General features: G+C 40.2%; 1 protein-coding gene across 3 annotated transcripts; it reads right to left on the reverse strand.

The window, feature by feature from the left end:
- Positions 1-2,131: 2,131 nt before the first annotated feature.
- On the reverse strand, positions 2,132-9,681 carry lamp1b (lysosomal associated membrane protein 1b). 3 transcript variants are annotated; one of them, XM_040005545.1, is made up of 7 exons: positions 9,579-9,681; positions 9,265-9,362; positions 7,516-7,691; positions 7,297-7,425; positions 7,109-7,175; positions 5,182-5,349; positions 2,132-5,097 (listed from the first exon to the last, which is right to left on the reverse strand). In XM_040005545.1, exons 2-7 carry the CDS (start codon positions 9,323-9,325, stop codon positions 4,958-4,960), a joined length of 741 nt encoding a protein of 246 aa, XP_039861479.1. In that variant the 5' UTR covers positions 9,326-9,362; positions 9,579-9,681; the 3' UTR covers positions 2,132-4,957. The 3 variants fall into 3 exon arrangements, with proteins under 3 accessions (XP_039861479.1, XP_039861478.1, XP_039861477.1); XM_040005544.1 differs by having other exon boundaries at positions 9,265-9,378; positions 9,579-9,653; XM_040005543.1 differs by having other exon boundaries at positions 9,265-9,638.
- Positions 9,682-15,848: the final 6,167 nt, after the last annotated feature.

Raw genomic sequence — 15,848 nt, forward strand, 5'->3', positions numbered from 1 at the left:
CTCCAGTGACCACATGTAATTATAACCTGTTGCCTTTTTTTTAGCTGGCAGGAGTGGCACTTGGTGTGATCTTGGTGCGTGTTAAGGGGTGCTCCTCTTCTGTTATTTGCATTACTGCTGCCTTCCTGCCAGCTTGAAGCAGCCTGGGCATTCTACCAAGGGACTATAACACATTCAGAGTTGTTCTTATCACCGTCCTTCCCCATTCTGATGCTCAGTTTGAACTTTGGCAGGTCATCTCGACCATGTCTGCATGCCTGAATGACAGTTGCTGCCACACAATTCGCTGATTAGATATTTCCATTAACGAGCAGTTGAATGAGTTTATCTAATTAAGTGGTCAGTGAGTGCAAGTCTACAAATGCTGTGTTGGACAAATTACCTCAGTGATACAGATAATGTTGTTCATTTTAGCTCACAGTGCTTTGTTTCTGTTATAAATAGATAATCAGTTACTATAACTGGAAACTGTGATCTGCAATCTTTTACTAAATACGATAGAAGATCTGAAATCTGCAGAGGCATACACTGACCCTTTTTCTAGGCCATAATTAGGGCTGTGCGATATGACCAAAATCTCATATCCCGATATAAGAATTCTATCGTCACTAACGATATAAATCACAAAAATGTAACATTTTCTGTAAATTCTGTGAATCTCGGGCAGCTCGACTTGCGTGAAGTGTTTCCAGCTGCGCGTCATGTAGCTGGAGTCGAGTGTTTTAACCGATGCATGAAACTATACATTTTTAGACATAAGTTGTAACGGCCCCCGTTTTCTTTGTGAGTATTTATTACATGGCGTACTGCGGGGAAAAGCCTGTTCTAACGTTTGAGTCTAAGGTTTATTTTTTAGCACCTGGCGGCTCTTTTTTTAATTCTCATCCGTAAATAATCTGCTCTTTCACGTGATTCAGTTTATTTTGAAAGGCCTCAACAGGATCTTGAGCTTTATTGTGAAAGGTTTATGTGGAACATAATCAAGCGGACACGCGATGCTGTTACCGTCGTTGTTGCTAACCAAAACGCCATCTGTAGTGTGGTTCTATTAAATATAAGAGAAAGAGAGCACTTTAAGAAATTAATATAGCCACTACAGTGACCATCAAATGAAAAAATATTGCCGTAAACAGTTTATTTTGCGAAACCACGAAACAAACGATAACGTAAAATGAAACGATAGACGTTTTTATATCATCATCCGATATATATCATTATATCAACAGCCCTAGCCATAACAGTCTGTAAACTATCATAAAGTACAATAAGTAAATATTCAAATGCAAAATGAATGTAGATAATACAGATAAACAACTTTTGAAATTAAAATGCAAACTATAGAATAGCTGATGTTTGTAAACCCAAATCCCCAACAGCTATGGATAAGACTGTGAGACGGTGGCTCTGCTATAAAAAACAGTTTCCAAACAAGTTGGGGCACTATGTAAATAAAAACCAAACGCAAATGATGTGCAAATGATCTGAACACCATAATTTATCAAAAATATTAGAAAGACATCAAACGTGACACTGGTGGATTTTACACCATTATGGCACACCCACCTTTACTGGACACAGGGTTTTAAAAGTACCTCTTTGTAACTGTTTTACATTTCCTCATGTTCCCATTGCATCACATAACCTGGTTTTGTATTCCTTTTTCAGTCATTTTGTGCCTTATAGGATGTGTTGTATCCTCCATGACCGCACCCTGCAGATCCAGTCTCTGCATGGACTGATGCAAATTTGCTGTTTCCAAGTGACATTTACATTATTTAGTCAACATGTGCGTTGTCACAGGCTCCCTGTTGCTCGGGGACTGCTTTGACAGTCAAACACCATGTTCATTTAACTTCCCTTAACCTCCCACTCTTTACTCACAGGTATGAACTTGGCTATTTGCTTTGTTCTTTTAACTTTATTCAAATGTCAAAACTGTGGTTAAAACACAGTAAAGTATGTTTGTTTTCTCTAAAAAAATGATATTGGAATTTAGTCTTTGATGGTATTCAATACCTTCCTTGTCAAATAATGAACATCCGCTTCTAAGGAGCCCAAACAAATAAAAACCCAACAGGGAACAGGTTTGTCTGCTAACAAACAGCATGAAGGCAAAACAAAGAGTCAGATGGCCTCATTCATCACTTTTATTGACCTCTCCTTAAAAAAAAAAATGTTCAGACAAATCTAATAAAACTTTATTAAATAACTACATGAGTATTAACATGAGGGAGGGGGGAAAAAACACAAAAACACAAATTATCTGTGCTTTTTCCTACTACATCGAACAATGCATATTTATGGTAGTAACAGTACACGAAGGCTACGGGAGACACAAACATGTCTCAGTTATGGCAGCACAGTGTGGGTGAGTGAGCGAGTTCCTGTGTGATCTTAGCATTACTTGAATCCCATCCATGTTACAGCTGGGAAGGCACTGATGAACACTGACCAGAGCACTTTGGCCTTTTTAATAATGACACGGGGCTGTTTCTCAGGACTGCAGTTAAACTGCTTTTCTTTCAGGAACCAACATCCCAAGCAAAACAAAACCATCTCTGTAGGAATTTTGTTAAGTTCCTACAGAGATGTTTAGGCTTTGGGCTTCATTTAAACCAACAATGCTGTTAGATCCTGTTTTGGTTGTGTTGTAACGACAGAATTCATAGGAGTGACTATCAGCCTTGTGGGAAACAAACTTTTTTTGTTGCTTTTGTGTCAACTGTTTCTTTATCTACACAGTAAATATACACTAGTCAGCCACAACTTTAAAACCAGATATCTAACATGGCACGTCCCCTTTGCGCCACCAAAATAGAGTCAGTGGCACTGACGCTGAGTAGGTCATCTGTTAAGCGGGAGATCGCTGATTCAATCTCTGGGCGATCCTCAGGCCAGATGCTGAACCCTGAGTTTCTCAGACTGGGAGTGTGTGTTAGGTTAGATTTAAAAAGTGCTTTGTCATAGAAAAAAAAAGCACTCCTATGAATGTGTGTGAATGGCTGAATGAGGTTTGTAGTAGGAAGCACTTTGAGAGCTCAAATTCAGTAGCAAAGAACTATATAAGTATCAGATCATTTACTATTGACTGCTGGGACACTGACATGGTAACAGATGTGCATTTCTGGCACATCTGTTTGGGCTTTGGGGAGCTTGAGGGCCAGGTCAACACCTTTGGCACTTTGTCATGTTCCTCAAGCCATTCGTGAAATGTTTCTAGAGTGTAGTCTGGTGAATTGTTCTGCAGGGAGATGCAGATGCTATCCTGGTTTGTGCTGAATTTCCAGTAAGGTTTATGCTGCAGATTAAAGTAACATCGACACAAATTGTCTTGACTTCAGTTGAAGGCAGCTGGATTTTCTTTTTTAGCTCTAAAGGTTCCTTTTTTTAGATCTTTTTTAGTACTTGATCAGAAGTCAACTATGACTCTCCACCAGCTTTTAGAAATGAAGAAGCTTCAAAGTCCCTGCAAAAGAAATCCAGTTGCCTTTAACTCAAGCTACAGAGACTTCCACGTGACTTGTAGTGCCCAACCCTTCCCAGCAGAATACTGCACTGAAATTAAATAAACATCACGGTTCACTTCAGCTGCCAGTGGTTTTGATGCTGTGGCTGGTCAGTGCAAAGCTATAGCCAAAGACTGCATGTTGGTTAAGAACGGAAGCAAGAGGAGAAGGTACTGAAGGTAACAAAGGTCAGTGTTTTAATGCTCCCCCTTTTGAACAGCGGTGCATGCCGGAAACGATATCACAACCATTGGCCCCGGTTGCCATTTTGTTGTCGTTGCACATTGCGACGAGATTTAAAAGTGGTGACCTCGTGCGAAAAACTTTCAGGAAAATCCTTGCTTTCGGTTTTGACGTTTTCTCTTTCAATATCAGCGCTTATGTCGCGGTATTGTGAGTGGTGACAGTTGCCATTCAGGAAAATACTGCAAAGGCTACCTGTGCCTTAACGGCCGCAACACATGAAGTGACCAACTCATCCAATGTAAAAATAATACACAGGTATTTTACAGTGGGAGTACGAGTCTGGCCAGGCATATTCACTAATTTCACACTCAATAAAGTTCAGAGTGTGTACAAGGTTAATGGTTTACTCACAGAGTTTTAAGGGTTTCCGTTTCCAATTTTAATGTCACGTTAAGTCTTCTGGCTGTAGCTTTAAATTTAGTAAATATAAATGTGTCTCATAACTCTGAAAGCAAGCAAATGAGTCCATTTCCACAAGCTGAATGAAACTAAAATTGACTCACAACAGAAAATATGCTGTGTGTCCGAAAGAGGGAGTGAAAAGCTTTGAAATGCTAACCCTGCTTAAAAAAGAAAGTTAATTCTAAAATGCATCTTAGAGCTACAAGAGGACTCCTCACACATCCTTTTTAGGATTAGGTTATTGTGTTTCTAAATATGTTCTTTCAAACGTGCATACAGCTTGCAGGTAAATAATCAGTTCAGTTCTCAACTGTCGGACGTAGTTTAAGTATAACTGGCAGAAATATTCCCTTTGTAACAGCAAACCTCATTTTATGCTGGACCAATAAAAATGGTCATTCCATAACAGACAAACCCCAGTTTCTAAATCCCCAAATCCCTCAAAATTCCTTTCATAGAAATCATAAATAGCAACTCGAGGACTATAATTGATCCTCTGCAAACATGCATCCCCTCCTTTACATAGTACCAGTGAGAAGTTGGCCTCATTTCATTACAATCTTCTAAATAATTCCCTTTTTTAAGAAAGAGCGGGTCAGTTCAGAAAGCACATATGAACCTCAACAAGGTGATAATAATTAGTGTTACTTATGAGGGCAAAGAACAGCACACACACACAGAGGCAGGGAGAGAAACATGGAGGGGAAGAGGGGCGAGCTTCAAGTCTCGAAAGACAGTGGTTAATTTTCAGGTAGGATAGGGCCGCGTTCAGGCCTCTGACAACATGTGAGTAAGGAGTGACCTCAGATGCTCTGGTAGCCAGCGTGGCTCCTCTTCCTCCCAATGAGGTAGGCCAAGAGCACGATGGCAACGAGCCCCGCTAAAGCTGCTCCGACTACAATGGGGATCAACATGTCATCTTCATCCAGCTGGCATTCCTCAGCTGATAGACAGAAAAGGACACGTGAGAAAGGACAAGGAGGAGATGATGTGTTTTGATCACACTCTACTAGGCGGAAGTGTTTACCTGCTCCAAACTGATCTCCTTTAACGGCGAAAGGCTGCACCTGCAACTGGAAGGTGTTGATGGACAAATTCTGGACCACATTTAGAGTTTGCTCGTCACGGCAGTAGTACGAGTACCCCACGGTTCCCCGCAGGTAGTCCAGATTGCTGTTCTGGACTGAAATACGCTCTAAAGCAGAAAATAGAATGGACATGAGAAGTGTATCAAGTGCGAAAACAGATTCATATAAGAAGAAAAAAAATGATTATGAGAGAGAAATTTAAATGAACTACATGTTAATAAAGTTCAGATTTGGTGTGTTTGTTGATCGGTTATCTTCTGGTAAATGAAATTTAAATCAATCAAGTGTGTCTTACAGTTTGAGGTAAGCCCACAATGCTTAAACCTGCCCGCATTTTCTGCATGACCTGCAAATGTGTCAGTGCACGGAAACACTACAGTTTCAGTTTCACTGTGACTTTAACACAAAGATAAGGACTTAATTTTGCATACTGCTTTTTTCCAACTTCACCATAATTACTACAAAACTACAACCTGTAGTCTGTTGTAATGTGTGTGACCTCAGTAAACAATGAATTAAGAGACACCACAGCAGAACAACATTCTTGCTAATCTGAGCGATGAAAGCTGCTTTAAATTCACTGAAGAGAGCCAGTTTACAGCTCCATATTTTTTTTTGTGGACTCTGCTAAAGTAGCTTTCTGTGACTCACATTTCAAAATCATTCTTAGTTATTTTATACTATGTCTTGGCGCTTCCCTTCAATTCATCATCTGTCTGAAACAAGGCATTTTTTAATTCCCACTGTCGCCAAGTGCTTGCTCATAAGGATTCATCTGATTGTTGGGGTTTCTTCCTGAATACTGTAGGGTCTTCATCTTGCAGTATAAAGCACCTTGACAGTGCAGGTGACTGAGGTGACCACTGTTGTAATTTGGTGCTATTACAATAAAACTGAACTAAACTACAACTGAATCCAATTGAATCCACTTGAAGTGTGACAGACTTCAAGTGGTACCGATTGATGATCAAAAACAATTCTACTGTCAACTGCATGACCAATATCATAACATCTGTCAGCACGCAGTGCGCTTGTGAAAAACAATATTTATAAATGGCTATTGAAACACAATTGTGCTCCGTTGTTGCACTGGGAAATGTGCGGTGTGCAGCTCAGGAGCAAAGAAATCCGGCTAATTTGTTTAATCTGAACAAACACCAAACAAACGTGAACTCTGACCGCTGTGACAACTGCCTACGTCACCAAAAGAAACAAGGTGTCCAGCCGGTATCTGGGAGACAAGGAAAAAGTTGTTATCTGTGTCTGAATTCACTGAATTAGTTCACATGCATCCAAGGTGATGCTACAGAAAGAAACCTCTTTCATAGAAATGGATTCCCATCCAAGCACACACACTCAGTGTGTATTTTAAAACTTGAGCAGCTTGGTGTAGGTGAGCAATACAAGAAAACAGCAATGCTTTGTTGTGCTTTGCTGCAAATAACTCAACAGATCTAAGAAAATCCTTGATGTATTGATGAAAAGAGGTACAGAATACACACTGACATTTGAACCATTTAAACCCCGCCTATATTGCTATGTCCACTGCACTTCCCTCGAACCAATGAGCAAGTGCAATGAACGCTGTGTCCATTTTGGAAGCACCTTTACACCATGATGCGGCTTGGTCTGACATCAATGCAAATGCATTTTCAATGTGTTTTAGTCGGCTTCAGATCCCATCACAATATTACTGATTAGACAAGGACCTGAGCAACACGTGACCACTCACACCTAGTTTATACATATACATGTGTGTGTGTGTGTGGACTACACTGAAGAGTAGGTCACAAAATAGGTTGCACACATGTTCATTAATCAGATACAGACTACCTGGATACAACCTAAGAAGTCGAGGAGCCTCACCTTTCATGTCCGGCCAGGCCACTGACACGTTCACTTCACTTAAGTGGTACTTGTTGGATGTGGAGTTCTAGTGGAAAAAACAAAAGCACAGCCAAGTGAGCGCCACTGCATTAGAGCAGGTTAACTTCAAGCTCCAGCTGCCATCTAGTGGCTTCTTTAGAAAGTACATGATGAAAACAGAAACTCACCATAGTGAAGACAAAGGTGAGGTTGGTTTTAACAGCATCCACTGTGAGCTGCAGGGACGCGATCTCAGAATCACATGATCCAGAGTGCTTTGTCAAATTGGGTTGTAAGTTCATCACATCCTGGACAACCTGTAAAGAAAATCATGAAATGTTATTTGTCCAAATACTTTTAACCTGCGGCATTCGCCTATCAGTTACGTGCAGGTTTTATTGCGGCACCTTTTTCTGGGAGGTGGAGTTGTATGAGATGTTGAGCTGGAGGCCCATGTATGCCATTAAACAGATGGTGCCGTTATTCGTGACGTTGTAGTGTCCTCTTTCAGGTCTTCCGGGTTCTTTGTGTGGTGCGGGAGTGGGCGGGGCAACAGTAGCAAAGCCCTGGTGCAGGACGGTCACTGCAAAACACAATCGTTTACAAGTCAAAGACTACAAAGCTTCAAAATGTCTAAAACTAAAAATAAATATGAGATAAACATTGATATTAATAGTATGCAGTAAATAAAAAGGGCCCACAGTCAATTTTCACCTTGTGCCATTACTTGAATCAATTTTGGTGCCATCGAATACAACTTTTTTGTTTTTAAGTGTTCCATATAGCCTAAGTGTTCCAAAAAGCCTCTATGTGTGAACACATGGCTACATGTTTAGGACTACTTTGTTTTCCCCAATTACTCACCGAATCAGATGGTTTACAAATGAAAAGGTAGAAATTTGACCCATCAATGAGCTGATAATAAAAGGAAAAGAGTAGCCTCCCACATCAAAAGATTATTCTAGCAACTTCAAATCTGAGACAGAAAATTAAAAAGGAGTTGAGTGGGAAGTAAAAAGGGCTTGAGCTCAGTTATTTTCTTCTCAAATTAATGTGTGGATTATGTTGAATATTAATTTTCTTGTTCTATCCAACCAACAGGCAAAACTCTGAAACAACATGAATGCAGTGGTTGATTCGGCTTTTAAAGTATAATATTAAACTAGTACGTGTGATTTTAAAAAAGAACTATCATAAATTAAAGTTTTGAGACTTTAAGAGTGTCTTCTGTTTATGGTGTATGGCTTTATTTTAACTTCAGTGTGCATCATTTGCCTTTTCAGTGCTTTTTCCTCATTCATCTGCCAAGCTTGGAAAGGTTATTTGCATTTACTGTAAACCATGACTATCAAGAACATCCTTAAACAACTGGTTTGGGTTCAAATGCGCTGTCTACAAGTACGAAGTTGGAAATTCCAACCTCCTGGTTTGGCCGGCATGGAGTACTTGACGAAGGTACTTTCATCTGCTCCCTCAAGGGGGGGACTACAGCAAATTCAGCACATATTCAGCTCAAAAAGAACTTAAGCACTGGACCGTTTTATGTGTCCTAACCCATTTTAAGTTTTATGTGTATGTAATTACTAGCACACACACACACACATATGCATATATAAACTTAAAAAAAAAAAGACTTACTGTACATTTAAATCGCCACTAAAGAAAACCTCAAAAACTGACAACATTGTAAAACCAGAACGTGAAGCCTCATAGCAAATCTAAACACCCCCTTACATACAATAACTAATCACCCATAACCATAATCATTAATCTTTACACCTAATTTGGTGTAAGCTTCTTTTTTAGGCACAAATGCTGTATGTATGTATGTATGTATGTATGTATGTATGTGCCCTAGATTTCCTTGCTACTAGACAAAGGACAGGTAATAAGGAAGAAAACACCCAAACGACGCTTCAGCACATTCGTTGTCATCTATTTTCGCAGTATAAGGCGGCACTCAAGTTCATTTAAGTGTTTAAAACGCTGATTTTACCACAGCAACACTTTAATTATTTAGTTAAACCAATAAGTTTTAAACCATTAGCGTGTAGCGTTAGCAGCGTTGGTGTAAACGTTGGAGTGCTGCTAATTTCAGATCTTCGGATTTTGTAATCTTGTTGCTAATGTGAACTAAACCGAAACAAAATACTCACCGAAAATGAAGAGTGGCGTTACTCCCACAAACCATGACTGGACACGACAGATTTGCACCATGTTTCTGTTGTTTCCCTCGGGATGGCTCAGCACTTGTCTGCGCGAAATCACAGAAGCACAACAACAAACAGGGCGCAGGGAGTTAGCTAATGTTAGCAGTCGCTGGGCTAGCTCGGCTAATGTTAGCGTCACAACAACGGCAAGAAAACAGACGAAAGTCTCGCGAGCTTATCTGGAGCAATGACAAAGCGCTTTTCTTGAAAACAAAACCCTCAACGGCTTCTGGCTACGTAATTCCAACTTGCTTCTTTACCTGCTAGCTCTGCGGTTAACTGCACTCGCCTTCAACACTTAACAAAAACACTGGCACGATCATGTGACACGAGTGTTCAGAAACACCCAGAAAGTCACGTGTTTTCTAATGCAGCCCCACACAACCTGTTTATTTCTCGAACAGAAGACTTAGGGGTCGATACATGTTTTTCACATCTGTGTAACAAATAGCTCTTGATTTAAGGTAACGTAATTATAATAAAATATACATTTAAAGCAACCATTCCGTGTTTAAAATTCTACTTTGGTGCAGAAGGAGAACATCATCACCCTGAAGCATTTAAAAAAAATAGATAAGTTAGTTTATTTATACACAGTGCTGTGAAAAACTATTTGCCTCTTTCCTGATTCCTAGGTTTTTTTTAAAGTTAATTCGTTATTTACGTAGTTATTTGTCACACATGTTTCAGATCATCAAACTAACTTTGATATTAGACAAAGAAAGATAAATACAAAAGCAGTTTTAAATGATAATTTAATTTATTAAGGGAAAGAAGCTATTCAAACCTACCCAGCATATATGAGAAAGCAATTCATCCAACCTTTGTTAAAACATGATTTAAGTGTGATTGATGACTTTTTTTTGGAAAGCAGTCTTTCATTTCACTGATCTCACGCAAGCCTCATTGCTGCCAGACCTGCTGAATCAATCATCCCTTAAACAGAACCTGTTTGACAAAGTGAAGTAGGTTAAAAGATGTCAAAAAGCAATGCACATAAGAACATAAAGAAACAGCTCAGAAACAAGTCCCTGACACCTATCTGTCTGGAAAGGGTCACAAAGCTATTTAGGTTTTTGGACTGCAGTGAATTATGGTGTGAGACCTGTTATCAACAAATGGAGAAAACTTGGAACAGTGGTGAACCCTCCCAGGAGTGACTGGTCTACCAAAATTACTACAAGACCACATTGGTGACTTGTCTAGGAGGTCACAAAAAGCTCAGAATAACAATTTAAGAACCGCAGGCCTCACATGTCTCAATTACTGTCAGAGTTCATGATTCAACAATAAGAAAAAGCCTGGGTAAAATGGCATTGGGAGTGATCCATGGTTAAAACCACCGCTGACCAAAAAGAGCATAAAGGCTCCTCTCACGGTTGCCAAAAATCATCTTGATGATCAAAGACTTTTGGGAAAACATTTTGGAAACTGACAAGATCCCCCCCAACAGTCAAACACGGTGGTGGCAGTATGATAGTCAGGGGCTGCTTTGCTCGTTCAGGATGACTTGCTGTAATTGATGGAACCATGAATTCTGCCCTCTACCAGAAAATCCTGAATGACAATGTCCAGCAATTAGCTTGTGCCCAGGAGTTGCACTTGGGTTATACAACAGGCCTATGATCCAGAACACCAGCAAGTCCATCTCTGAATAGCTCAACTTCTTAAAACATTTTTAGGCAGCAAGTGTAGCTGAGGTAAAACAGCAGTGATGTGCTGTCTTTTCTTTGTACCAGTTAAGAAAGGAACGAGGTGCATTTTGAACCATCTACAAACAAGATGCAATGTAATCCTGTATACAGGGAATTGCAGTAGTCAGGCGATAAAGGTGTTTTTCATTTAACAATGGTTTTCAGTTGGTAAAAGCCTTGACAACATTTCTGATTTGATAGTTAAAAGTAAATTAACTATCCATAAAAACACCAAGATTTTTAATAGTTTGGATATTTCCAGATAAAGAACTCTGTGAGGATGATTGTGGGGCTTGGGCAGACTTCATAAAACAACTGAAACAGTTTTGTTATTTTATTTTTCCACGAGTTCAGATCATTAAAACAGTCATAGGTTCTTTATAATGTGATAGAACAGTACAATATATAAAGCCGTTCACTTTTAAGTGTAGCAATAATATATAAATTGGTATCATCTGCATAACAGTAATACTGAATTTTGTATTTTTCAAAGAGAGGGGTAAAATATGCAATAAAAATAAAAAAAGACCTAAACTGGATCCTTGATGGATAATCCAGTTAATGGATGCGTGCCACAGCTGGCACATGAAGGCTTAACTGATGGCACGGCCCGATGGCCATAGCTGGACTGGCCATCGGGCATACCGGGCATTTGCTCGGTGGGTCGATGGTGATTTTTCGTTTTTATGGGCCGATTTTTTATTTTTTTTTGTAACGGGATAAACAATGAATGGTGGTGGATTGTCCAGATGCTGGCCAATGTGTAAAAATAACTCAGTTGTTTGGTGGTTGCTGTGGCGGAGCTCCCACAGAGGCCAGAAGGTGGATGAGTGAAAGGGGAGGCAGGAGAAGGAGAGACCCGAGGCGGCCGCCGGTCCGAGTGTCAGGTGAATTGAACTTCATGTAAGAAGTTATGACCTGCAGTCTGTCTGGGTCAGATATAAACCAAGTTTAGGTGGAGTTTATTTTCGTTGTGCTGACTTTTTACAGTCAGTTACAATAACTAGCTAGCATGACGGAGTTTCTATACAGCTGGGTGGGTGCTATGATGTTACTGATAGTGAGCTTTATTTTATTTACAAGGTTAGTTAGTAGAGTTGCCAACCGTCCCGTAAAAAACGGAATCGTCTTGTATTCAGAGAAAATATTACGCGTTTCGTATTGAGCTGAAAAGAAACACAGTTTGTTCTGTACTTCAGCTACAATGGAAAAAGACACAAAGCTGCTATTCTGTGTCTTTACGCTGTCAGCTGCCTCTTCTTCTCTCATTCTCACCCCCTCTCTCCTGCTGCTACTTCAATCATGAAACTGATCAATGATCAGCTGATCGTCTCTCTTGTTTGCTTATCAACTACTTGGCGCCAGAAAGAGGAAACCACCAGATGCCGCGCTAAACAACAGCAGCACGTTTAAGCTTGATCAGCTGTTGTTAGAATTTATTTGATATTAATTTCTAGTATCAGCTGATGTTTGCTGGAGCCACAGCCATAAAAGCTGCTGGTCATGATGTCGGTTTGGATATCCTGGTGAGAGGGAAACATGAAGATGAAACCAGGAGATGTCCTTACTGAATCATCAGAGCTGTGATGGAGAAACAGGTTTACCTTTTAGGTGACATGAATGAGTTGAAGGGAAGTTATGAACTGTTTCTGAGAGACAAATAACACCAGGATCCTTTTTTTATGCAGCTGACAGCTGGTAACTGTGCAGGGGCGGGTCTAGTAATGTTTTGCCAGGGGGCCAGGTAGAGCATTAACAGGGAAAGAGGGGCACAAAGAAATACTTTCTTATTCTCATTTAAAATGTCTGGCTTTTATTAAATAATTATCTGAATCTTACAACCAAAGTTTTTATCTGAGGTAAAATGTATAGAAATCATACATATACCAACAAGACAGCGTACATCACGGTCACAACAGCGTTTGTTTTCATTCAAAGGCTTTATGGCTTTAATACCTGGTGGGCCGGTCTCTAGTCAAAATGCCCGGGCCGATTTTTTGTCCCAGTCCAGCCCTGGGCACGACACGCAGTGAAATAAATCTGAGAAGGTGCATTAAAAAATAAATGGCCGGGCCAGCGGTGCACATCGTTAATTAGCTTGCATAGACACATTAGTTGTGCCGCTTCTTAATGACGGTATCTCAGCTAACAACACCAACTACCAGATTCAACTTGTAATTGGCCACCACCATCCATACCTGCCTGCCTCCCTGGGCACCCACATCGCACTCTGTACTCACCCGATCCAGTTCACCTCCTCCAGCTAATCTCCACCTGCAACCATGTAAGACCTCTCAACTTTGAAATCTTGGATGCCTTCACTACTCCACGGACAACTCTGATTATTATCTCTTTTATTTCAGTGTTCCTGTTCGCATAGCTTTCATTTGCCCTGTTCCTGCCCCTGCTATTCCTGTGACCAGATTCAGCTTGTGCTCAGGCCCTTCTCACAAAGCCTTGTCATTGCTCACTGTTACATTTAGCTTTTGTTCAGTCCTCTCTGTTCAAGACTCCTGTAAAATAAAACTCTGTTAAAAGTCGTTCAGCTTCCGGTTTTGGTTCTGCGCTTGAGCCCAATCCCTATTCTCGGGCCATTGAGCCTTGTCATATGGACCAATGTTTTCTTTTCAAACCAGAAAGCTTAAATGAGCAGCTGGATTTGTCTCGCATTAACTGGCTGAGTTGATGCCAGTTAATGCGACATCGAAATGCAGGTGATTGAACTGGAAAGCTTGACTCTGTGGGGGTCAAAGTTTGCAGAACTACGAACACAGCTGGAATCCACAGCTGTGCGTGTTCATGGAGCTTGCATTTTCACCTGCTGGACATCACTACCTGACAAGTTTAACTGTCTTCAGAACATTGCAGAGGCCTTATTGATTATTGAGTATTGAGTATTTGGCTCTACATATCGGAGACCTGTGTCTCTGAGTGGGAGACCAGAGATCACATTAACATGTGTATCCCTGTATTAACAAACATGCCATATTGGCTCAGTTTATTTTTCTTATCATTGTTGTGAGGAGACCATAAATAGCATTTGCATTTTCTGTTGTACAGTTCATTTGCTGTTATGGATAAAAAGTGTCTTTTTAGCTGATAAATATTTGCTGATAGCTGCCAACATCTGCAAACAAATATAATTCTATAAAGTGGTTCTATATAGTGTGTAACTGTTAATATAGAGCGTTATTAAATTTATTGCTAATGTAATCATATGGCACACTGACTTCTGAGGAAATTTTAGATGGCACACATCATCAGAAAGGTTGCCGACCCCTGCTGTAAGGAAACACACACAAGCACGCGTCTCCCTTTTTCCTAGCCCTCACCACTGAAAGGTATTTATTTTAAACTGGACCAACCAGAAGGGGTGGACTGTAGATATGTGTGTATATTCAAATAGTGCAGCATTCAGGTACACTTTTGGAATCATACTTCACATATGAATGTAGTTGTGCAACAGTTTTTGCACCTGCTTTTCATACAGCGTTGTTACAGCAGGAGGGGATACACAGAGTTGTGTGTGTCTAAAAAGTGCTGTTGTGAAGGACTGTGTTAAAACAATCATGTATCAGTGTAAGAAATGTGTCGGTTTTCCAGGAATGAGATAAAAGGATGTTTTTTTCATGTCTGCGTATTCAGGCTGTGAACTGAAAGGAAGTCACATCTCAGCACAAAGACTTGAAACATGAGGAAATAACTTGCCTCTGTAGAGTCAGTGACCATCTGCAGTTTGAGGCGGAGACAGAGAGTATGACCGTTTTCATAATTCTGGCTCCATGACCAGGGGCGCCACCTAGGGTTGGCCTGGCGGATCACTGGCCACCCCCCCCAAATTTGCCCAGTTAATCCCCAGGTCATTAATTGGGCATATAATTCTTTCTCTCTTTTTTTAATCATAATTTTCGAGTGACCTATATTTGATAACAGCACAATAAAACAGGACATTCTGTTGTTGGGGTGCCACCCCAATATTTTTAGTGGGCCCCATATGGCCACCTCTATGAAAAAAATTCTGGAGACACCCCTGCATATGGCACCACAAGAGAAAATTAAAGTGGGAAACTTTGAGCTTCAATTTAATGTTCTGCACACAAAGAATGCATTTGGAGGGATTAGAGCCATTGTTATGAACCCTGATTTCATGAGCTCACAATGACTTAAAAGAAAAATGCATTGAACAATGAACACTGTTCCAGAGCTAGTTTGACTAGATGCCTGGGACTGATTATTCATTTGAACTTTGCGTTGAACCCTGTGCACGTTCTTTTGCAAGGCTTCTCTGTATTGTAGACTTGTATAGTATAGGCCTCCCACCTGGAGAGTCTTCTTCACTTTGGATGGATGTTATGAAGGAGCTTTTCTGCTCCATACAAAGACACCTTTCTTCTATGGCTATCCAGGCCTTTTTTTAATCTTCCCAAGCTGACCCAGTATGTTCTTTTATTCTTCTTGATTTGGCCACTCAATGTTCCTCCTCTCTTTGAAAGATTGGTTTTGTTTTTCACCCTGCGTCACAGATTAAGAGCTCCTTTGAGTGCAGCTTGTCTTGCAGGCTCACAGCATTACCTTTCAAATACCACACTGGAATGAAGTCTGCTGCTTAATTAATGAAGCCATAACAAAGAAATATACCTTTCCATGAAGCAGATTTTTCATTTTTTTAACACCTGCATTTGTATTAAGGCCTTAAACAAGAGATGGCTATATATTAAAAAGCCTTTATTCTAAAAACCCTTCCTCCAATTTGGATACAAATATTTTCAAATAAAAGCTAAGATTCTTCACTTTAGGCTATATCATTATCTATTTTGAAAATGTATATAATGTGCA

This window comes from Simochromis diagramma, unplaced genomic scaffold (assembly GCF_900408965.1).
Source record: "Simochromis diagramma unplaced genomic scaffold, fSimDia1.1 OVJJ01000501.1, whole genome shotgun sequence".
NCBI classification, from domain to species: domain Eukaryota; kingdom Metazoa; phylum Chordata; class Actinopteri; order Cichliformes; family Cichlidae; genus Simochromis; species Simochromis diagramma.